Source organism: Pungitius pungitius, chromosome 6 (assembly GCF_949316345.1).
Source record: "Pungitius pungitius chromosome 6, fPunPun2.1, whole genome shotgun sequence".
Taxonomy (NCBI): domain Eukaryota; kingdom Metazoa; phylum Chordata; class Actinopteri; order Perciformes; family Gasterosteidae; genus Pungitius; species Pungitius pungitius.
The window spans coordinates 6,855,044-6,880,370 of record NC_084905.1 but is presented as its reverse complement, the minus strand read 5'-3'; the positions used below and the strand labels follow the sequence as shown (position 1 = coordinate 6,880,370).

The following is a 25,327-nucleotide window of genomic DNA, read 5'->3' as shown; positions in this document are numbered from 1 at the left end:
GCGAGATGAAGGTGATTGCATATGGTTCACGGACATTAACACCCCCTGAGAAGAATTATCATATGCATTCCGGAAAATTGGAATTCTTGGCCTTAAAGTGGTCAATTTGCGAGCGTTTCAGGGACTATCTTTTTTATGCCCCGCATTTTGTTGTCTTCACAGACAATAACCCCCTAACATATGTCCTCACAACAGCTAAACTGAATGCAACAGGTCATCGGTGGGTGGGTGAACTGTCGGACTTTAACTTCACCATCAGATACCGTCCGGGCAAGAGTAATGCAGATGCTGATGGGCTGTCCAGGTTACCACTCGACATGAGTCAGTACATGGCCCTGTGCACATCTGAAGTTAAGCAGGATGTTATCAGTGCTGCTGTAGAGAGTGCAGTGCTACAGAAGGTGAGCAGTTTTCATGAAACAACTGTAGTCAGCCAGTGTGCCATCAGGCTTGTACAAGACACCACATCAGCGTCAGTTGGAAAGTTTTTCTCGCAAGAGGACATCAGGTTGAGTCAAGAGCAAGATGCTGTGATTGGTCGCTTTCTACACTTAAAAAACAGAGATTATCTGGCAAAAGGTCACGCCTTCAAAACAGAACCTTCTGGTGTTAAAATCTTGCTAAGACAATGGAGGAAACTGCACTTAAACAATGATGGAGTCCTTTACAGGAGAGCCAATGGCAGAGACCAGCTCCTTCTTCCCAAAGTACACCATGACACTGTATTCAGAGAACTGCACAAAGAAATGGGTCATTTAGGGGCAGAAAGAACCCTAGGACTAATAAGAGATAGATTCTACTGGCCCAGAATGCAAAATGATGTGGAGCACTTTGTAATGCATGCCTGTGAATGCCTGAAGAGAAAGCGACCAAGTAAGATCACCAGAGCCCCACTGGCGTCCATTACCACCACCTACCCCTTTGAGCTTGTGTCCATAGACTTTCTACACCTTGAGACTTGCAAGCATGGCTACGAATACATTCTAGTGGTGATGGACCACTTTACACGCTTTGCACAAGCATATGCAACAAAAAATAAGTCAGCAAAAACAGTGGTGGAAAAGATTTTCAATGATTTTGCCCTCAACTTGGGTTTTCCTGCCAGAATCCATCACGACATGGGCAGAGAATTCGAGAATCAGCTGTTTTCCCAGCTGCAAAAGGTCTGTGGTATGCGTGGCTCTCATACTACCCCATATCACCCACAGGGGAACGGACAAGTGGAGCGTTTCAATAGAACTCTCTTGTCTATGTTGAGAACGCTGACCGACACTGAAAAGACTGATTGGAAGAATTCACTAGCAAAAGTGGTTCATGCCTACAACTGCACTAGGAGCGAGGCTTCCGGGTTTTCTCCTTACTATTTGATGTTTGGCCGTACTCCTCGACTCCCTGTAGATATTTTGTTCAACTTACCATTACAGGAGCAGCAAGTAAGCTACGACGAGTATGTGGACAACTGGCAATCACGAATGAAAGAGGCTTATGAGATTGCTTCAACAACAGCTCAAAAAGAAGCTTTGAGAGGCAAAGGATATTACGACCGAAAGAGCCACGGTGTGCAACTTCACCCAGGCAACAGAGTTCTGCTCCGCAATCTCAGAGAGAGAGGGGGGCCTGGCAAACTTCGTTCTTACTGGGAGGATGCAGTGTATGTGGTGGTTAGTCAAAAAAGCCCCAACATTCCTGTTTTTGAGATCAAACCAGAAAGAGGAGGAAAAAACCGCACAGTACACAGAAATCTTTTGCTTTCATGTGACAGCTTGCCGGTGGAAAAACCCGAAAGAAAAGGGCAGGACAAAAGAGAGAGAAGTATGAGGCAAGACAGAGGTAAATCACAACAACAGCAGCTACTACTTCAGGACTCAGATTTGGAGAGTGAGGATGAAGGTGAACTGGTGTGGAGGTTCTCACCCCGAGGCAACCCCGACAACAGGGTTGCTACTCCTGACACCTGTGAACCCCGGGAACAACGGGCATGGGAACGGCAAGGATCACACCATGGACTGGACCTACAGGATGTGGGAGCTGAGGAAGAACTGGAGCTGCAGATATCACAGGATCATCACGATCCAGAAGAGCAGCAGAATGAGCACACATTTGATAAAGAAGAACAACATGAAGACAGAGACTCTGACACAGAACAAGGTTCACCGGCTCTGGCACTAAGAAATCAGACTCGGAGAGAGCGACGACAGCCAACGAGGCTGACGTATGATGCTCTGGGACAACCTACTGTGGGACAAGTTGGCATGAACAATATTGAGTTCTGCAACTCTGCACTTTGCAGTCAGAGACTGTGGAGACCGTGGGCATCCACAGAGGTACAGACAATCTGCTAAAGACTATCAAACAGAAAGGTTAAGGACAATTAAGATGCCAGATGTAGAAAAAAAAAAAAAAGGAAAACGTTTTTACTGGATAGTTACTTTAAGAACATACTTTAGTGTCACCGATTGTGATTGTAGTGTGACAAACACATGCTATGGAGTCTTAATGTGTAAACGGGAAAGCTGGTAACAGACTAAAGTGTTGGCCGATTATTGAGTCTGGTTACAGGAGATAATTCACCCTAATGTGGTAAAAAGGTTTATTGATCTTGAGGGTAAATTAAGGGTTACTTTACACAAGACTTGGTATTGGTACCAAGTAAGCAGGACTAACTTATACCATGTAACTGAGCATAGTGTAATGGATGCTGTTATTGGACGGGTAAATGCCATTGGTGTACAATACAGTAGCGAGTGTTAAAAAAAAAAAGTAACTGCATTTTTTTTATTTTCTTTTTATTAAGTGGGGGAGGGTGTGGCACCCTGGACATTTTAAGGACTGCTACTGGTTGTTTGGATTGTATTGTTCAGTGCCATTCCCCTGTGATTGTATTATTTTATTGTGTTCAAAAACCCTGTCTGACTGTTTGAGTCTGGCTCTTTCCCCCTGGAGTGGCTACGGGACAGAACTCGTTTCCGCCAGCAGGTGGCGGTAGTGGTTTTAGTAGGCGTGACGGGCGCTGTAACACTTACAGAGCAAGTGACTCCGGCTAAAGTCGGAAGTACAACAGGTTGTCGTTTCTGATTTTGAGTGCGCTGTCTGTGTTATCGTTGCAGGTAAGCAAATATATATGTAAGCCTGTTCGCAAATGTTTATGTATGTTAAGTTCGCCCGTTTTTGGTGGTTACATGTTTTAATGTCTCGTATTTAAATGTAGCATGTCGGCGACCAACAACGAGAGTAGCTAGCAAGTTTTCCCGCGCTAAGTGTTTGCGTCGCCGATATCGGGTTTTGAATGTTCAGCTGTAACACTTACAGAGCGAGTGACTCCGGCTAAAGTCGGAAGTACAACAGGTTGTCGTTTCTGATTTTGAGTGCGCTGTCTGTGTTATCGTTGCAGAATAAAACACCTGAACGGAGCCTGTCGCAGTGTGTGTGTGTGTAACACACACAAAATTAAAAATACACAAATGCCACAAACATTTTATTTCTTTAATTATTTTTATTTCTGTATCTTTGTGGAAAGAGGGCTTAGCAAAAAAATAATTTCTTTTGTACAGAGTAACCGTTTAAACTGTACACATGACAATAAATATCTTGAAGTAGAAATCATTTGTTAATAGTCAGGACACTGACTGAGATTGATATCTGTAACAAAATAATTGATTAATATGACATTAAGGCCAAAAGCCAAAGAGTAAACTATATACTTGGGCAGAATGATGACATGCATAGTACAATATCTGTGTATAGCTACTGGTTAAATGTATAGTTTTTCTATTATTGGTCTGATATTCCCTTTGCTATTAATACATTTAATATAATGTGTATTACATGTATTTTAGATAACTGGTCCGTTTCAAAGTTTCTATCGGTGTACAATTTAAATTGGCATGGACAGTTTGTGTCCACTAGGTGGCCTCAAAACTGCAGTATTAACCTTAAATGCACCCATGACAGACCCCCTCGTTGTTGGATTATTCAGCCGGTATCCAAGGCTCCATAATATAGAAGTGTTTTTGCTACATTCCAACATATTTCATATATTCATCTATAATGTTTGATTTTCTCCTAAAATCACAACATTAATGAGCAAATTTTAAGATTGTATTTCATGCAATATTTCTAAAAATGTAGAGATAAGCTTTCCTCTATTCCTCTGTTCCTTGATAATACCGCTTATTAGGAAATGCTCTGATGAGATAATATAATATATAATATTAGAATTAAAATGCATCTAATACAACATGCAAACATATTAAAAGCATAAACTATACATTTAACCACTAGCTATACACAGATAATGACCTATGCATGTTATCATGAAGCTCAAGTTAGGTACAGGTTGCTCCTCTCACTGTGTCTGGTTATTCGGTTGTTATTCAGCATATGTCTTTTGACCTTTGTACACGTGAAGTCTCAAAAGCAAAGTCAAGAGAAGTTTTCTTAAAATGAAAGTACATTTTCCACTTTTAACATTCTTTTAACGTGTAACTGCAATGAGGCAGACAAACAAATGAACACTCAAAAGGCTTAAATGCAGAGCAAAGAATATTAAATGCAAACAATTTCCATAACAAAGCACATGTGGCATAAGGACACAAATCATCTTTAGTTTGATCCCCTCATGTCTTAGCCTGCTGCGGCTTTTGGATAGTTTTTATTGTTATAAATAAACACACATGTAAGTGAAGTATCGCCGAACAACACAACGTCTACATGGGTCCAGGCCGACATTTTACAAAGTGAGGATTTCAGCTTGCCCATAATATCGAAGAACATAAATGGCGTTTAAAAAACACAAAACAGCGGAGCCATCCCCTCAACCTGTTAATGTTTCAGGTAAAGGTAAAACCTTTTATTCATGTTGGATCAATGTTCTTGAACAGTCAGAATGACAAATCAACACATACTCATGCAATACGATAGTTAAGAAAGCAATTTTAGAGATAATGGATGCAAATAAAAAGTATTACTTTACATTGAAAGAGAAGAAAGATGTCCACTCAAGTCTGTGAAATTTACTTTTTAAATTCACATACAAATGTACATTGTGTATATTTGTTATAACACTCTCCCTTTTGCCCTCTTGTCACAGCATTTTCATGTTTGTTTAATTTAGAAAGTTTTCCTGTATCGTGTTTGACAGTGGTAGGTTTCAAATTTAATATATTACATTACATTAATTTAACTACCTAAAGTTCAAGTTCATATATATGAAACACATCATAGTAGATTATTTCCCACCCTTCAGTTAGCTTATCAAATACAATGATGCATTACATTTTTTAAATTAAAACCAGCCAAGATTCTGTTCCTAATTTTGGTTAATTTAAAGCCATAAACGAGAGGATTCATGGTTGGAGCTATAATAACATTTTGAGTGGTTGGAAAGAGATTTGAACCAAAACGCACATTTAAGATATCAAATAGTATAGTGGCAGTAAAAATGAGCAAGGAGGTTAAATGTGGCACAATTATCCAATTTATACAATAAAGTCTGGCAATGTATGAGCTGCATAACTTTAATCTAGATGTGAGAATCATATTCACGGCAGAAATGCTAAAAGGTGTGAACCAGGAGAAAGATACGAACATTAAAAGTCTCTTCTTTGACATGACAGAGTGGCACACCAGGGGTCGACATATAGCCACATATCTGTCATAGGACATAACTGCAAGAATGGACAAATCACTGCAGACAAATGAGTACATCACCAAAGCCTGAACAAGGCATCCAGAATAAGAGATTACATGAACAGCAGTCAGCAGATCCCACAGAATCTTTGGGTAGAAACTAGCACAACAAAACAATAAGATATTAAAGTTAGAGAGAAGAGTGCAACTTGTTGGTACTTCATTACATTCAATCCTGAAAGAACAAATTATGTTATTTGAGATGCGTTATCCACTCTGGTTAGTAATCATTGTGATTATTGCCTGTGTTGTGTACCTCCACCCTGAACACAGTGCCTGGTTCCTCATCTCAACGTTGTTGATATGTTCTGACTATAGCAACGCACAAGCTGGGAATTCAAAGCAACCAATCAACTTCAAGAAAGAGAAAACTTGTTGCCCCGTACCTAAATTAGTTTGATACCCCTGCTCTATTACAAGAGCTAATTCATACGGACCTGCCATCGTGGCTTAATGCATGAATTACCGTAAATATTGTAATGTTCAGTCATCATGTCTGACATGTAGACTGAACGTTTAACATTTACATTTATATATAACATTAATATATAACTTTTACATTTAACAACATTGTTACTGCCAAACATTATCCTTGGAAATGTTATTGCATGTATTTACATGAATTTCTCTCTGTTTGAAAAAGTGACATATGAATATCATCGTGCTTTTCTTTTTCATATGATAATGCTAAATGTACCAAAGCTGTGCAGGATTTTAGGACCTGCGACATTTTACAAACGGTAAATAAGATTAATTAGCGTATTAATCATAAATGCTCCTTACCTCGGTTGTTTTCATGATGAATTTAATCTGAGTTGTTTGGAATGTGATATGTCCAGCAGCCATCTTGTGCTCCTCACACACCATCTCACAGGTTTTGGGCAAGGAGGGGGGGTTCTGAAAGTCAAACATGACAGCTGAGGAGCTGTTGCTGTTTTCCTTGTCATTTTCGTCGGATCCAATAGGATCAAACAATTCAAAAAGTATTTGAAACGTGTCAATAATTAGAGGGAGAGTAGTTCAGCTTCGCTCTATGCAAACTATCAAACAAAAAATACACTGGAAACATAAATTAAAGGAACCTAAAGTCAGTTCTCATGGAATGGTATCGCTACAACAAGATGGACGTATTGTAGTGAGTACCTCAAAGTCGGTTATTTAATATACCTCCTATCAACATAAAGCCAAACAAATACTACACCCAGTTGAATATGAGAGAAGGGAGATTCTAAAGGTGTTGTAAATCTGGTGGTTATCGATGTCAGTACTCAGTGTAGCAAGGGGAGCTTATTGACGGAGCCTCTGGTGCAACACCTACCAATACTCATCCGCCAATCACGGGAGGGAGGGGCTTCCATAAATAGGTAGGGATCCCTTGGGCTTCCACACTGACGTCAATACAGGGTTGCGGTCGCGGTCGGACGCCCCTGTCAGGTGCCGACCACCTCACGGGCCCCCCCCTCGTGCTGCAAGGGCTTTGTATCCGCAGCCTTTACCCCCGCCGGTAGCAGTGGTGGTGGCTCCTACCGACTTGGAGCAAATGACGACTGCCTGATTGTTGGGAACATTGCTAGCAGATGCAGGAAGAACGCTGCTGTTTTGCCTTGCGTCAGTCGGACCCACATAACGCTGACTTCCGCCGATTGCCACTGTGTTGCCAACGCCGCTGAACGCCGCTACCACCAATTCGCCGGCTCTGCGGCCGTGAACAGTCGTTCGCGTGTATTACCGTGTATTTATTGGGTAGTGGCTATTTGAGCCGCCTCTGTAGGCGCCGTTCATTTCGATTTCGTTCATGTCTGATTTTGTAGCGTAGCTAACCAAAGTCTGCTGCTGGAGGGCCTAGGGCAACTGTCTGAGGAATTGGGGGGCTGAAATGGGACCTTAGTGAATTGAGAAGTGATGTCAAGAAAACTATAAAATTAGATTTAAATGAGTTTAAAGTCATACGTGAGATGCAGAGTCAACGCAAGCATCACTGAGGCAGTTTGATACGGTAGTGAAACAAAACGCAAACAAAATTGTTGACCTGTAGAGCCTCTCCAGGAGAAACATCTTCATATTTATGAGATCCCAAAAGATTATTTTCTTTAAAGAAGAAAGATTAGTCACTGAATTTGTAGAGAGTGTTACGTTTTGGGGGTGTTTGTTTTGGTTTGTGTCCAAACCATGTACAGGATCTCTGCAGGCAAGATGGCTGCCCTTCACCCGAGGTTCACTGCCGATTGGACAACAACCTACTTGGGCTCCTCCCCCTTTCATTATTGGATGCAGCTGGTGCAGGTCTATAAAGACCCGCCACTTTAGATCTTTCTGGGTTGGATTTGCAGCTTTGATGGCAGCTGCTCACCTTTGGTGGTGGTGGTGGTGGGTTGGTGGGTTGGTGGGTTGGTTTGTTGGTCGGTCGGTCGGTCGGTCTGTTCGTTCGTTGGGGGGGGCACCACCAAGCATTTGTGCTTAGGGCACCCAAATGGCTAGCGCCGGCCCTGGACACCGGGTTTAAGTTTCATCCACGGCCAGAACCGTGGATGGCTTCCAGACCTGGGCTTAATCTGTCATTATAGCAACGGGCCACCGGGTTCATCGGCAATGAGCACTGAAACGGGATCTGGCCCATTGATGACTGCCATATCTGGCATTACAGAATCGGACCTATACTGGTTGGAACAAAATATGATTGTATCATATATTCTAACATATGAGATCATAGAATAGATTATTATTTGGCATTTCTTTGTTTGTGGTTGCAAACAAATGTTTGTTTATAACTTGCACAAAATAGAAACAATATGTACCTTGCTTATGGTTTTCACTTAATATCTTTTCTGGACGTACATTCACCACCAAACAATCAATCTTGACTGGCTTGATTTTGCATGTAAAAGTGTTTTTGTGACATGAAGAATATATTCAAACCCCACTCTGGGGCGTCATTCATCCCGAGTCTCAGACGAGCGGGTTTGGGCCAATGCGGGACCAGATTTTATTAGATTATGACGCAGTGACGGCAGTGTTGTACGCCAGATTCGGGCCAGTGTATTCGGCCTGATTCTGGGGCGTCATTCAACCCTTCTTAGACGAGTCGGCAAACTGACTCGGCCCTAAAACCGGGTCTGGGCCAGTTCATTTTGACTACCTGGGTATGCTCCAATGCTTACCAAGTTTTGGCTCGATAGCGCCCCCTACTCTTTCATAAAGCAGCCGCAGCAACTGCTTTGATCTAGGTTCACTCACCTATTTTTCTATTTTCCCCTTTTTGACTGTGTGCCCGGCGCTCCGCTGCCCCCTCAACATGCAAGGGGAGGCGAAGGCCCTGTTCAGCGCTGCTCGAAGCTTTCATATTAAATGTATGTGTGAAGTTAGAAATAATGATTGTATAGTGACTAAGGTATTATTATCTTATGATCCTAGGTTGTTTGTATTCATTATATTGCAAAGCAGTTAACCAACGCTTGTATTATCATTTGTATAATCTCAGCTGCGGAGCGCCAGTCTGTCTCTGGTGACTGGCAGGTTCATAAAGTGTATTAACGCTTTGGCAGCAGGACTGCGGTGATGATGAGTGGAGCATCTCAACGCTGATTGTGTTTAACAAGACAGCGTGGGGTAAATTTTTCCCCAAAGTTGAATTATTTAAACTGAGAAACTGAAATATTTAAGAATTGCCCTCGCTCCTGCCGCTTTTTCATATCTGCCAAAAAGTCAATGCTTGTGTTTTTGAAATGTGGATTATATACCTGCGCAAAATACAGTATATGCTTTTCCTGCACATCCTCCTCTCCGCTTGTCTGCATGTCTCAGCTGGGGTGAGAGCGACCACCGGCAGTGTCCTTCCAAGAAGACCCGGACCCGAACTCGGTACGAGAGAAGAAATTTGCCTGAGAAACTAAAAGTAAAATAGCTGGACCCAGATCAGCCTCACCTCGCAATCAGAAAATGGACCGGCGTGAAAGGAAAGCCTTACACCTGGGATGTCAAGCTAGCTTGGATATTTATAATAGTTCCAATATGGTAGTTATCATATTCTGAATATTGTTATATATTGATGTACTGAATTGTTTGAATAAGATGTCCATATTATGTTAAATTGTTGGAATACATGTTAAATATTTAACTGCAAAGTAATAATGCGTGTCTGATACCCTTTTTTGCATTGAATCATGCTGGGATGCTGAAACTCATTGGCTGGCCCTATCAAAAAAATAAAATCCACTAGCTGCCGCTAGCGGTATCACTTTAATAAAAGAACTTAGAGGAGAAAAATGTGTGGGTCGCAAATGTAAAATAAAAATGGCCCACTAGAAATCGAGTCAATTGTCACACGCAAAGTGATTTTCAATCCCCCCGAGTTGGTTGATGAGAAGAATCCAACACGTAAAGTTAAAAAGTTAACATTTATTTAGAAGAGAAAAAGATACATTGAGCAATTCCCCGCTGGTGCACCTGGAGACTTTACACACGTGTCAGAAAGCGATCCATCCAAGAGTCTGCCTGCTGTCTGAATATGAGCCTTTTTATAATCTCCTCATGTCCTTAAACTAATTTTAACCGGTTTTGTCTCAGACGGCTGTTAACCAGGATGTTTAGGTGTTCCCCTCTCTGTACCATTTGGTGTTAGGGGTGAAGCAGTATAGGAAGTGTGAAGTTAAATCACTATTTGACACAATGCTCCTCAGTTCACATATTTGCCTAATATTGTCACAGCGTCATTTCCTGCATTGACACAACATCTGCTCTATAGAAAAATCACACGAACAGGAACATACATCTCACAAAAAGGTAAAGGAATTAAGAGATTGTATTATGTCACTACATCCTACTGCTCATAAGCACCTCTTTGTAATCTTCTTGTTGCGGGCTGCACACACACATATGACACGCTCCATCCACACATGGAGAATACGATGTAACCTCATGGAGTATTCATAAAATTTGTGGAAGAGACCTATAAAATATCCATAGTCTCTGCAAGACATCCAACTGTGCTCTCTTTCAGGACTGACAGGAGAAATCCACGAAGCTTTGCGTGCGTGTGTGCTGGATTCTATGTTCGTCTAAGCTGTGTCTCGGATGGGTTTAATTTTCAGCTCATATTTGATGTTTTCCTGCATGTACTTCTCCCTCAGCGCGTAAAGATGCGACCATATTGCCCCCTTGTTCCTTCGTATTGTTTCACAATTGCTCTCTGACCTTTTCCCTCTGTTCCCCCTCACTCTTTCACTTCATCTGTCGCTTTCCCGCTCTGTGGGTCGTCCGACTACCCGTTGGCTCCGCTCTTGAAAGTTTAATTACCAGGACGATCCCTGGGGCAGCAAGTGAAGGTGAATGCCAAGTCCACCCTAGGTATGGAAATCAATTATGCTCAATTCAAGTGAAATTAACTGCAGCATTAACACTGTGAAACATCCATGCCTTTTCCTCTCCTTTTCTTATCTGCATTTGATCGGCAGTGAAGATGTAATTAGATGTAAGAAGATGTAGCCACACACCCAGACCCACTTGCAGGGGTGGCGGGACAGGTTTACTCATTTCACCCAAATGGACCTTCTCCCCGTATCCCATACCTTCCCCCACCCCACTGTCTTTTGAATTCCATGCTGTAACCATTACTTTTGTAACCATGTTTTCTACCAATCCAGAATTGAGTCCTCATTTTCCAACCCCAAAAAACTATTTTCCATCTTCACTAACCTCCTCGAACCCCCCAGTCCTCCTCCCCCCTCCACCCTTCTCCCAGGAGACTTTGTCACCTACTTTACCAGAAAAATAGATGACATACACTCCTCCTTCTCCAACCCACCTCCTTCCAGTTATATCGCACAGACCTCGCCCCAATCACCCTCACTACCCTGTTTCACACCCCTGTCCCCTGACAAAGTCCTTACCTTAATAACATCTGCCCGTCCCACCACCTGCCCCCTTGACCGCATCCCATCCCATATCCTACAGTCGATCGCCCCTGATCTTCTTCCCTTCCTCACATGTCTCATTAACAATGCTTTGTTATCTGGCTGTTTCCCCAACACCTTGAAGGAAGCAAGAGTTAACCCACTTCTGAAGAAACCCACCCTCAACCCTTCGGAAGTAAACAACTACAGACCTGTATCCCTCCTTCCCTTCCTGTCCAAAACAATTGAACGAGCCATCTTCAACCAACTCTCCTCCTACCTCCATAGTAACAACCTCCTAGACCCCCACCACTCAGGCTTCAAGGCGGGCCATTCCACAGAGACTGCTCTCCTCGCTGTCACGGAACAACTCCACGCTGCTAGAGGCGCCTCGCTCTCCTCCGTGCTCATCCTACTGGACCTTTCTGCAGCATTCGACACAGTAAACCACCAGATCCTTATCGCCGCCCTTCAAGAACTTGGTGTCACAGGATCCGCGCTGTCTCTTCTCTCATCCTACCTTGACGGTCGCACCTACCGGGTAACTTGGGGAGGATCAGTGTCGGAACCTTGTCCCCTTACAACTGAAGTTCCTCAGGGCTCCGTCCTGGGTCCCCTCCTCTTCTCAATTTACACCAACTCCCTTGGGTCCGTCATTCGCTCGCACGGTTTTTCCTATCACAGCTATGCCGACGACACCCAACTAATTCTCTCCTTCCCCGACTCGGACACTCAGGTGGCGGCACGGATCTCTGCATGTCTGACTGACATCTCCCAGTGGATGTCCGCTCATCACCTGAAGATCAACCCAGACAAGACCGAACTACTTTTCTTCCCTGGAAGAACCTCGCCCACCCAGGACCTGACCGTTAACTTCGGCAACTCTGCGTTAACGCCCACTCAGAGTGCCAGGAACCTCGGCGTGACACTTGACTCCCAACTCTCCCTGACTGCCAACATCGCAGCGACGACCCGATCCTGTAGATACACGCTCTACAACATCAGGAGAATACGTCCTCTTCTCACTCAGAAGGCGGCACAGGTACTGATTCAGGCGCTTGTCATCTCCCGCCTTGACTACTGCAACTCTCTGCTGGCGGGTCTCCCAGGTACCGCCATACGACCACTGCAGCTCATCCAGAGTGCAGCAGCTCGACTGGTCTTCAACCTTCCGAAATACTCCCACACCACACCGCTTCTCCGTTCACTTCATTGGTTACCAGTAGCTGCCCGCATCCAGTTCAAAACATTGGTACTGACGTACCATGCTGTGAATGGATCGGGACCAGTCTACATCCAGGACATGGTGAAACCCTACATCCCAACTCGCACACTTCGATCTGCATCTGCAAAGCGGCTTGTTCCTCCCTCACTGAGAGAAAAGCACTCGACGAGATCGCGACTCTTTGCTGTCCTGGCTCCGAGATGGTGGAATGAGCTCTCCGATGACATCAGGACTGCAGAGAGCCTCTACATCTTCCGTCGAAAACTCGAGACACACCTCTTTAGACTCTACCTTGACTAAAACACTAGCAAACCGTAGCACTAACAAATGATAGCACTTAAATTGTACTTATAATGGCACTTTTCTATAACATGTTTTGTAACTGCTTATTTGATGAAAATGTACTTTCTTGATACTTGTTTTCTGAGTTTGTATCTATGTGGAAATGCACTTATTGTACGTCGCTTTGGATAAAAGCGTCAGCTAAATGACATGTAATGTAATGTAATGTAATTGGAGCAGACATGACGATAACTATATTAATCCTTCAAAGGGTGTCAAACTTTTCTAGGCATTTGTATGAACTATTTGATGTAGAAATAAATTATTGTATGCATGTGTGACAGAGTGGCTCAGTCCACTTCAATTTACCGGTCTAGTGGGTTGGTCTAACCCAGGTGGCTTGCCACCTATGCACCTCCAATCACGGTGGGATACCCAGCTGTAAACAATTATTCCCCGTCTTTTTGATCACAGGGCGGGGCTCTCCCCGGGAGAGTATATGTTTCAGTCCACCTACCTGTGGTGCGTCTTCCTTTTTCCGCTTCTCGGGGGTATAATGGTTGCTTGGGGGCTCCTGTGAGACTCACCTGGTCGTGGACTTTGGCCAGCCGTGGTTTGGAGGTTGCGGCTGAGGGAGCGTGCCTGCAGGAAGCTGGTGTGGCAACTTCCCATTCTGTGCCATCAACGGTACTCACCCGCTTGTCGGCTGAGTTGATTTGAAAGAGCGTGGTTCTCCAGCCTGGTGTATTCAAGTGTGACACCATATTCCGACGGTAGGCTGTCTCATCTGTACTGCGATTACAGTTGCTCTGGCCAGCTGTTTTAAGCGATGTGTTAATTTGCAGCCAGCGGCACTGGCCTGATGCACGGCTGACCAGCGGACCAACTGCGGAGGCAAGCCCCACAAGATACTGCGGAAACCCCCTCCACTGCTGTTCTGTCTGAACTCGTTTTGTGAATTAATCATTCTTTTCTTTGTTTTTGTTTGTGTGTGTGGGCCCCGTGGCCGATATTTTGTGTTTATTAATTGTTTTCTTTCTTTATTTAAGGGACAGGAGTTTCTTGGGCTGCTGGTAAGAGTGGTTGGCTGAGCCTGGTGGTGGTGGTCCCCCTCGTTTGATTTATATTACTTCATCATATATTCAGCTGTGTGGTTTTCTTTTATTTTGTTTGGTTTTCTTTGCTGTGACATTAGGGACCGTCCACCCCCACCTTTTTCTCAGAAGTCATCTCTGCCAGCGAGCCCTCAGTCTTCTGTCCCCTTTTCCTGGTTTGATTTATTTCTTTTTGTAACATGGATGACTTTTAAGCATTTTTCATTGTTTTGGTCTAATCGTGTATCAATTTAGAGACCATATCACTAGTCTCGAGACTGTCTTTTAAGAACGATGTACTCATAAATAAACGTATAATTTTGTATAATGGAATCACGTTTAGTGCCGGTGTTGTTCGAATCTGTGTCCTGTTGCTGACCATAATTAGGTGCTCCATGTCATTAATTCCGGGGGTGAAATTCCCACGGTGGCGTTGCTCGTATATTAATTAAGATTATTTGGTCGTCCTCCCGACATTGCTACACATGCATTTTTTCTTGTCTCCCATATTCTGCTTTATTGCAAGCACATTAAAAAACGTAATTTTCTTGTAAAACTACCGGCATAGTATTATTTCTTTCACTTTTGATATTTACTGTTGTCTTGAGATTGGAGAAGGAGTCGCTTGGAGAGGGATGTCTTATATTAATGAGCTAGAACGGGAATGAATGCTTCTAGCCTAGGGGTGTCAAACTCATTTTAGGTTCAAGCCAGATACTGGCCACTTCAATCGAAGTCGGGCCAGACCATTAAAGCCGGTAAGGCTGAACGACGAACGGTGACGATCCGGGGGAGACACAGTCGTCTGTCAGAAATGGCCGCGCATACGTATGGAACGTTCTGTTATTCTGACAATGGCAAAGTCATCTGGCGGGACGTCCACACTTCGATCAAAGTGGGTCAGACCATTGAAATCATAGAAAATGGCTTCTTCGTCTGCAGCCAAAACCTTACTATGTAAAACAGCAAAAAACAGGGGTTGAGTGGTTGATATGCAATTAGTTAGTTTGTAAGTGAAGCATCACTTAAATACCAACATTTCCCTGAAAATACATTATGAATATTGGGTGACACACGCTATAAAAGGTGTTATGCATAAGTGTATAAGTATATCTCGAACAATTGGCGCCGAAGGCTATTCAACGGAATCACAAACATGTTCACACTAAATAAGAGACGATTATGACTGACAGCGGAGAGAGAAGAGGTCATTATAATTAGTTTCAACATAAATGAAGAGTAAATAATGTAAATGATTAAAATAGGTGTAATCATATGTAAAGTGGCTCTGTCATACCTTACTCACACACAAAAAACTGTTCCTGTTTGAAAAAGAGGTGTCAAGGGAACCAAGGCTGAAATAACTCAGGGAAAAGAAGACTCCGACTATGGGATTTTTGTCACGGTGAGGCCATGCCTCCTGCCTGTATTGTGTGGTAGGGACGCTTATTCAGAGCTTATTCAGATTACCTGATTAGAAGTCACCTCACCTGCTCGGGGAAAACAAGCTGTCTTCAATCAAGAAATCACCTTGCAGTATATCTACCCTGGTCCTTGATCCTCTTGTCGCCAGATTGTGGTTTTAACTTACCTGGTAGTGACAGTCTGTCTGCCAGTCCCTGCGTGGATTTCACCGACTAGATTTCCCTGCCACACCCCACTGTCTCCATAGCTGTGTTTCTGGCAAGAAACAAGTTTCCCCTGTACCTCCTGGGGTCCGTTTGAAGAAGCGGGTTTAGTGGAAACTCAGAGTTTGTTAACCCTGAGCTGAGGGAAACTCTGGGTTGTCTGTTTCAGAAAGGGAGGTAACTAAACCTCAGGTTCAGTCGCTAGGGTAACTGAGCCTGTGAACCGTACCTGGTCGGGAACAGGTTATCTTCAAGAAACCTTGAGTTTCTTTCACAGGCTCCTCCCTCTGACAGCAGCCAGCCTATGACACCGCGTACTTTTAAGGACCCTTTGAGATCCAGCATAAACTTGGGCCAACTACCTATCAAGTGTCCACTCAAGGTAAGCCTCGCGCCAGTAGAGTTCTATATGTGAACCTACTTAAAGAGTGGGTGAAGAGACCGGAGAAGAAAGCCAAGTGTTGCTCATCAGGAGGATTCCAGAAGACGAAGAAGTCGAGGAGCAGTACGTGCCTATAGCTTCTTCCATGGAGCTGGATCTTGGCCACCTTACGGAAGAAAATCAACTCCAGGGAGAACTTTATTTAAGCTTGTTAAGCATGACATTGTGTTGAAAAAGAGTCTCTGTGAGACGTTTGAGTTACAGAATACCGGAACATCTGCTGACTGTGCTGAAGGAGGATGTTTGCCTGATGCTGGCCCTGGGGATCATTGACCCAGCAAAGAGTGAGTTGTGCAACCCAGTGGTCTTGGTGCCAAAGAAGGATGGTAGTATCCGGTTTTGTATTGACTTCCAGTATTTAAATTCAATCTCACAATTTGATATCCTACTCCCCGGATTGATGACTTAATCAAGCGCCTAGCCAAGGTATCTAACAACCTTAGATCTGTGCAAAAGCTATTGGCAGGTACCACTCACACAACGCTCAAGAGAACTGACAGCCTTCCGAACACCACTGGGTTTGTTCCAATTCACAGTTCTGCCCTTTGGGCTGCATCCTACACCGGCAACATTCCAGCAGCTGATAGATCAAGTACTGTGTGGCCTGTCAGACTTTGCTGCAGCATATCTATAATGACATGCCATTACAGAACCACCTGGGGAGTGTTGGAACGTCTCCAGTCTGCCGGGTTGACCATGAATTCCTCAAAATTTGTTTTTCTACAAGGTTGAAACAGAGTACCTGAGTTTTGTTATAGGAAATGGGTTGATAAAACCGCAGGTGAATAAAATCCTTGCCATCGAGTCCTGTTCACAGCTAGAGACAAAGGAACTTCGGTCCTTTCTCAGAATGGCAGTATTTTTACCATCGCATTGTCTCCAAATTTTGACTGGATCCAGATGTTCACCCCGGGTCCAGTGGACACAGGAGGCAGAGGCAGCCTTTCAGGACATCCAGCAGGCACTGGATATGAGCCCTGTCTTGTACAGTCCTGACTTTCAAAAACATCCTTCAAACTGATGCTTCGGAGAGGGGTCTTGGGGCTGTCTGGGGACCTGCAGAAGGACGACACCCAGTGGCTTTTATAAGCCGCAAGCTGTTCCCAAGAGAGGTCCGGTAGTCTACGGCCTTGGACTTTTTAAAATACTACCTCATGGGACGGGAGTTCACCCTGGAGACTGACCACAAGGCGCTCCAGTGGTTGGAGAAAATGAAGGACAGTAATGAACGGATCACCCGATGGTACCTGGCACTGCAGCCATTCCGGTTCATCGTCCATCATGTTCCAGGAAAGGATAATTGTACAGCGGATTACCTCTCCTGAGTTTTGAAGGGGAGGACTGTGTGAAGGCCAGAGGCCCACAATGACATCACCTGGTTGAGCAAAAGATGAGGCTGACGATGGAGGTGGCTTTTATGCAAGAGGCCGGAGCCGACCATACCAAGAACTTGGACAGCATGGGGGAATTAAGAGTGGATTTGTGTGCTGTTGTGGGTCATATCTTTGTGTTTCCCCCCCCCTGTAGCTTGTTGGTTTAGTCAGCCACTGTATGTATGTACGTATGTATACATTACATGTCATTCAGCTGACACTTTTATACAAAGCGACTTACAATAAGTGCATTTCCACATAAAGTTACAAACTCAGAAGAACAAGTAACAAGATAGTACAATTTTCATCAAATAAGCAGTTTCAAAAAATGTTAGAGAAAAGTGCCATTATAAGTACAATTTAAGTGCTACCATTTGTTAGTGCTACGGTTTGCTAGTGTTTTAGTCAAGGTAGAGTATAAAGAGTTGTTTATTGAGTTTTCAACGGAAGATGTAGAGGCTCTCTGCAGTCCTGATGTCATCAGAGAGCTCATTCCACCATCTGGGAGCCAGGACAGCGAAGAGTTGCGATCTTGCCGAGTGCTTTTCTCTCAGTGAAGGAGGAACAAGCAGCTTGGCAAATGCAGATCGGAGTGTGCGGGTTGGGATGTAGGGTTTCACCATGTCCTGGATGTAAACTGGTCCCGATCCATTCACAGCATGGTACGTCAGTACCAATGTTTTGAACTGCTGCATTCTGCATGGGCGGCAGCAGGGAGACCTGCCAGGAGAGAGTTACAGTAGTCAAGGCGGGAAATGACAAGCGCCTGAATCAGTACCTGTGCCGCCTTCTGAGTGAGAAGGGGTTGTATTCTCCTGATGTTGTAGAGCGTAAATCTACAGGATCGTGTTGTCGCTGTGATGTTGGCAGTCAAGTGTCACGCCGAGGTTCCTGGCATTCTGAGTGGGCGTTAACACGGAGTCGCCGAAGTTAACAGTCAGGTCCTGAGTGGGAGAGTTTTTTCCAGGGAAGAAAAGTAGTTCGGTCTTGTCGGGGTTGGAGGAGGACTGGGGGGTTCGAGGAGGTTAGTGAAGATAGAAAATAGCTTTTGGGGGTTGGAAAATGAGGACTCAATTCTGGATTGGTAGAAAGCACTTTTTGCAGCGGAGATGGAGGGAGAAAAAGAGGAGATAAGCGACTGAAACGCACGCAGATCATCAGGTTGTTTGTATTTACGCCATTTCCTTTCGGATGCTCGCAGAGTGGCTCTCGTAGCACGCACCGGTTCAGACAACCACAGAGCTGAAGGGGATCTGCCAGCCCGTCGAGTCTTAAGCGGACACAGCGAGTCGAGAGAGGACGACAGCTTTGTTAGGAGAGTCTCTGCGGCAACGTTCGGATGCAAAAGTGCGAAAGAGTCGGAGGAGGCCAGGGGGGGGGGGGGGGTTATGTATGTATGTATATGTACACTGTAAAACTTTTCAGTGTAAAATTACAGTAAGATACTGTACGATTTACAGTACCTGTGCTGTATCAAGGAAATACAGCAACTTACTGTATTGCGGGACTTTACTGTCAAATACTGTCAAATTTACAGTCCCCCTACTGTGAAAGAAATACAGTAAGTTATTGTAAATGTACAGTAAAATGGTGTACTACTAAACAGGTGCAACACATTACTGTTAAGTTTTGCTTGTAAAATACTGTACAATTTACAGTAACTTGATTGATTCAAGTTAAATTGTTAACTAATTCAAAAAATCCAACTATTTCACTGGCAGCTCTTTACCCCAAAACATTAACTGTAGTAGAAGCATCTCTAAAATGAACATTGACAAACAATAGGATATAACAACTTTCTTGTTTATTAGAATAGTATAAGTTTGAGCAAACATTATAATAACAAATTCAAATATTCAAGTCAAAATGGAATGGATAAGTTGCGTTTATCCAAGTAAGTGATGGGCTGTTTTTGGATTTGTACTTAACAAATAACGTTACTGTACGGTGTGGGTCTATACGGCTGTGGACAAAGGAACTCGACACCAGGGTGGTGTCTTGCTCGGTAGAACGCGCCGGCGTCCAGCACGCTCTCCATACTGCGTTTTTAAAGAGGGGAGAGCAAACACACATGTCAATCACCGCCAGCTGATTGTATAACGCTCCCACCTGGCACTGTTCCCCCGAGGCACTCCCCCTTGCAGCCTAGCCGAAAACCACGCCCGGCACCACAGTTACTAATCAGTTTCAAAAGAAGAGTCTCCCAATACACAAGGTTTTTTTTCTTGACGGATCCATGCTGTTAAACAAAATAATACAAATGCCTGTTTGGAAATTGTAGAGAGTTAAATCATAAATACCCCATATGAATACAAAAAGCAACGTGAATGAGTTGGGTGGTCAGTGAGTGAAAGACTGAAATATGACATTTTTGTATGACAGGGTAGTCATACAAGAGGAATGGGGATTCTGGGATGTCAGGTTTTTTTGGACCATTTTACTGCTCACCTTTCCTTTTCGTGCCTTTGTACCTCTCTCCTGGTTAATTCCAGCTTCTGGCGAGGTAAAAAAAATACCACTTCTAAACCATTGTTAATAGCAATCCCATATTGTTGGCATAATCATGCTTTTCCAATTCTGGACAGCATGTCCTCTTAACTTTTCACTTCCAGGATTAACAACGCAAGTAAATCAACTCCTTCTGTTCAATGAGATGGCTGATATACTGTACAATGCCTTCAAAAAGATCATGGCCGAGGCAGGGCGTTAAACCAGGATTACAAACATGAAAAAAAAAAACTAGTTCACATCAATGAAACCAGCGATGTTGTGTGATCCCAGACACTTCTTCCTGTTCTCCTGCTAGGTCATCATTAACATTGGAAGTCTCTGCTTCTTCATGAGAGCACCCTGCTTGCTCAACAGTATTTTCTCCAGTAGCATTACCTCTATCGGACGTTGTTGGGGTTAAACTATTATCAACTGCACAATGTACAACTGGTCTTCCCTCTTTAATGTGAGTCTTCAAGTGAGAAAATAAACAACTGACAAACTGTCACACTTGCCGGTACAGAAATCAAAGTAGCATATCAATTATACATCTAATGTGAATGTCCTTATGCCGGTACATCCTTCATGCAATTTGGACTCCCGTGGACCTGGATGATCTCCATATGAATGACATTTTAAAGCCAAAACTACTATTACAACTATTAAAAGCACAGGAATGTTATGTGGGGGGTATTTTGGTGAAGTTTCATAGTTTCAGTTTCAAAGGCAAGTTTAGTACCACATCCATGGCTGCAAAATTGACAACTAAACCACAGAAAAACACAATTGATTACTTGTCTCACTTGTTATTTGAGCTACGTTACTAAGTTAATTGCATTCAGTATTTAGATGTTAACTATGCTAAGAACAGTTTAGCTAACTTGCATGCCAACCGCATGGAGAAACAAGTGCTAAATGCCATCAAATGTGATAAAAAACTTAAATTGAAAGACGACTTACCATGAGCTGAAGGTGAATCATTCAACCGAGTGTGAATGACGTCTATGTGCAAGCAACCCATTGCGGGGAAAGTTCGCTCGCGCGAGGGTTGCTTTGTGGCTTCTTCACTTTCACTGGAACCGGAAGTAGGAAGAAGTTCAAACCACGTACTCGGCACAACTGAGAAAACTCAAGGAATAAAAATAGCTAAACTAAAACAAATTGAATTGAAGTATTAACACAGGAAATAGTATGTTATTGTTAACTATTATATTACTATATTATGTTAATTATATTATGGCAACGGTGGCGTGGAGTAGAGAGGGTGCCCCGGGAAACCCTTCGGCTGCACACCACTCTGTGGAATGGTTTAAAAAAATAAAATGAATAAAAACATTGTGTCACAAACAGACGTTCCCCGTCTCCGGAATACTAAGGTCCGAAGCTCGGGATCTCAGTCACCCCTCTGTGGCACCTTACAGTGGTTTGTGCCACTCAGGATCAGCCCACTGAGCAGGCACGGCCACTCCCACCAACGCACCTGTGGCTCGTCTCTCATCAGGAGAGGCTGGGCATTTAAGCTGCCGAAGCCTCAGAGGCCGGTGCGAAGTCTTGTGCATGTTGCCATCACATTCTGAGCGTTCTCTAGATATCCTGTTTCTGCCTACAAGTTATGCCTCACAAGTTATTGGCATATTGTCTGATATTGTCTAAGTGTCCCTAAGCAAGACACCTAACTGCTCCCACTGTTTGGGATGGGTTAAATGCAGAGAATAGTTTCCCCATTTTCTTTCTTCTTTCTTTCATACTGGAAGCTGTCTGTGTGTGAACTGTGGCATCTTTCCACATCGAGAAGGCCTTTGTTCTCTTAACCACAAGGCCTCCAGCCGATTGAGTTTTGTTTTATGGTGCCATTCTTTCAAATACTTAAAGGGCATTTTGGGACATAAAGGAGCCAAGCCCCGGCGGTCACAACCTTTTGGCTATTGCCTGATCATGTTTCATTTGAACTTGAATTTAAAAAATGCACTTGCTTTTGGACATAACACGGGAATTCCCATCATGGGTATTTCTGTTGTCAATTTATTTTTTTCCATCTTCTGTTACCAAGCCTCAGTCATCTTCACCCTCCATTTCTCCAAAACTTCAAGCGCGCTGGGAGCACAGCATCTCCAGTTGCTGGCTGCACGGAGAACACGCTCTAAAAGCAAAGAAGACACCAGACGTGCATTAGGAGCGGACAGGATTATGTCATACAGCTATTAATATTAGAAACATTAGCACTGTGAAGCAAGCTGAGAACAAGTAGTGCAGAAGGAAATGACGTCCCATCACCATGTGGAACCTTAGAAGTATGTTTAGAACCAAGTAACATATCATTAATACATTATTTACAATTTGAGGATAAACTATTCTTTTATTCCCTGGTTTTTGGCCAGAAGTTAACATCCAAAAAGTCTCTGTATGAAACTTGACAGCTGATTAAGAGCAGGCCGTCACAACACGATTCCACCTCAATTTCATCCAAGACGACCTCTGCAATATTTAGCTGACACAAATCCTGTAGCAAAGTGCGTCATTTTTCTTTTTAAATTCATCCTTTACCTTGTGAGGTATGGCAGCATGTATGAATGTTACTTTTACAAAGATTAACTTGCAGGCATGTATTGAATATCACGAATTATTCTTCGTACCACAAGAAAAACTATTATTTCTATAATATAAACCTAATAAGGACCCTGGATATTTTTACAGAACTTCCAGGAAGAAACCAAGTTATTTGTAAGTGGAGACTTCTACAATCATCTTATGTATAGCAGGGGTGCCCACACTTTTCCGGATCGCAAGCTACTTTTCAACCGACCTAGTAATGCGCCGTCAGCGCAAAAACGAATCGAAAAATACAACGAACTTCTCTCATCTGTCGATTGCGAGGGCACCGTCACAACCATTCCATACAGCGGGTGAAATAAGTATTGAATCAAGAATCAGGAATCCGGAAACGTTTATTGCCATAGTATGTTGTACATACATGGAAATTGTCTTGGCGGAAGGTGCATGAAGACAGTACAATAAAGACAACATAGTGCAAATAAGATAAAAGTATAATAAAATATAAAATATAAGCTATGGGTTATTAATTAGGAATAAAAATAAACAAAGTGACGGGTGACACAGTGAAGAATGAGCATGGGAGTCAGAGTCAGTCAGGGGAGGCCCGGGCTCTGTTGATGAGCCCGACTGCCGAAGGGAAGAAACTGTTCGTGTGGCGGGAGGTCTTAGTCCTGATGGACCTCAGCCTCCTGCCGGATGGAAGGGGCACAAGCAGTTCATGTCCAGGGTGGGAGGGGTCAGCTTCAGAGTCCTGGCAGCGAACAAGTCCTGAAGAGACGGAAGATTGCAGCCAATCACCCTCTCCGCAAATATATTTCCAAAGGAGCTATTGACATGAAATTTGTTTAGGTTTAGCAAAATGAATTCTTTTGTGTTAAAATAACGTTACTCATGTAAGGAAGTTACATGGCTAAATTGTTTCACCAGCAGCACAAACAGCTGTCAAAAATAGACCAATACATGTATACTGTTTGAGGGAACCTTTTATTAATCATATATATATATGGACCTTCTGCTGTTCCAGTGGTCAGGTCAGTCAACAGCAGTGTGGTGTTTGTGTTCTGGGGAAAGAAAAGCTGAGCCTGCAGAGAGGACAGGGTTTTCCAAAGTTACTAGCCACTCAGCAAGTTCATTAGCCACAATTTTTGTTGTTGGGAAATTGAGTTTAATTTAATTAGTTTAATTATGTCATGGTCCTTTATTGTATCCACTGATCAATCAGAGCAGCGCCCTTCAAGAGGCCCTTACAGAGAAGGTTTCATAAACATAACAGCAGAGTGACCTGTTTTTAGTGCCGGATCCTTTTAAATGCTAATGAGCCATCTCCCCTCTCCCCTCTGTGCGGATCTGTGCAGCCTACCACAGCGCTTCAAGAGGGTTTCATTTGCTTTGTGCTGCTAGCTAGGGCTGCACAGTATGGCCAAAATCCATATCATGGTATTAGGAAACATTCTGACGGTATCCCGGTATATGACGGCATTGCTTTTTCAAGTAAACACATTAATTCATTAACCCCGAAAAGGACCAGGCTGCTCGCTGGCCAACTTGCTTGTGTAGCCGAGGGTTTATGGTGCGCCAATATTTCAGATTAATAATAAAACAATAACACGGTGCTCCGATTCACTTTATTTCCACTTCACCACCTCCTTCACAATAAAAGCACCTACGCTGGAACAGTAGAGCTTACACTCGCTCATTTTGGCTGCTAGTGTTGCCACCAGAGGCTCGACAGACTTGCAATAAATCGTTTTCTGATGTAACGTAATTCACGTCAGATTTGTCAAAACCAAAAACCCTCCAAACAGTAGGGATGGGTATTGTTTTTATTTGGGGAATATTAATCATTTAATTATAGATTCATGCTCATTGTGCAGTAACTAAAGATATGAAACATAATGAAAGCAGTTATGTTGGATTGACTCCTTGTTTGTCTCGATGTAATGACGTCATTAATGAAGCAGGTGCAACACAGAAGAGCTGCATTAAGCACGAGTGCATATTGTTTAGCTACCGTGTGATGGAATTTATTATTATTTCTACGTTTAGTCAAGACTTGGTGCGTAAAATAAAGACAAAAAGAATCAAACGATCTGCCGTCATTTGCGTGAGGACCTTAATGACGAACAACACTGAAGGAACGCTGCTACGCACTCGGTTTAATACTTGGGGGGGACCCAGCGGACGCACACTCGGTTTCTACTGGTGAGCCCGTGCTCTCCTGTGTACGTGCACGTGTCTGTGTGTGTGTGCAATAGTCTGCCTGCGTCCGTCGGGGTGATAGGGCCGCGCGCTGTGAAAGAACGATCACCACTGACTTAAATAAATAGAAACTGAAGGTAGATGGCTAGCTAGCCGCTGTAGCTACACAAGCGCTAGGCTTTCGTTAGCTACTGCGAGGACTGTGTCATCACAGTGTGGAAATAAAGTTTTAAGAATCGGCTCAGGAACCGAAAGCAAGCACCGAAATCTGCGTTGCGTTTCGGTAGGTACCGGTCGTGTAGGAACCGGTTCTCGGTACCCAACCCTACCAAACAGACACAGCTTCTCTCTTGGGCACAAGTTGTGTTGGTGCATCTCTGGTCTCTCGTTGTTCCTCCTTTATCGCTCTTTTCAGTGTTTTGATAGCAACAGAGTTACTTCTTGTTGTGAGCTGTACCCAGCATG

At 43.5% G+C, this 25,327-nt stretch overlaps 1 protein-coding gene across 1 annotated transcript; it reads right to left on the bottom strand.

The window, feature by feature from the left end:
- Positions 1–5,253: 5,253 nt before the first annotated feature.
- LOC134131238 (olfactory receptor 1L8-like) lies at positions 5,254–13,765 on the bottom strand. The gene is given in 3 exon segments (XM_062562981.1): positions 5,254–5,795; positions 5,798–5,904; positions 13,671–13,765. Coding segments are annotated over 3 exon segments (744 nt in total).
- Between the last annotated feature and the right edge of the window lie 11,562 nt (positions 13,766–25,327).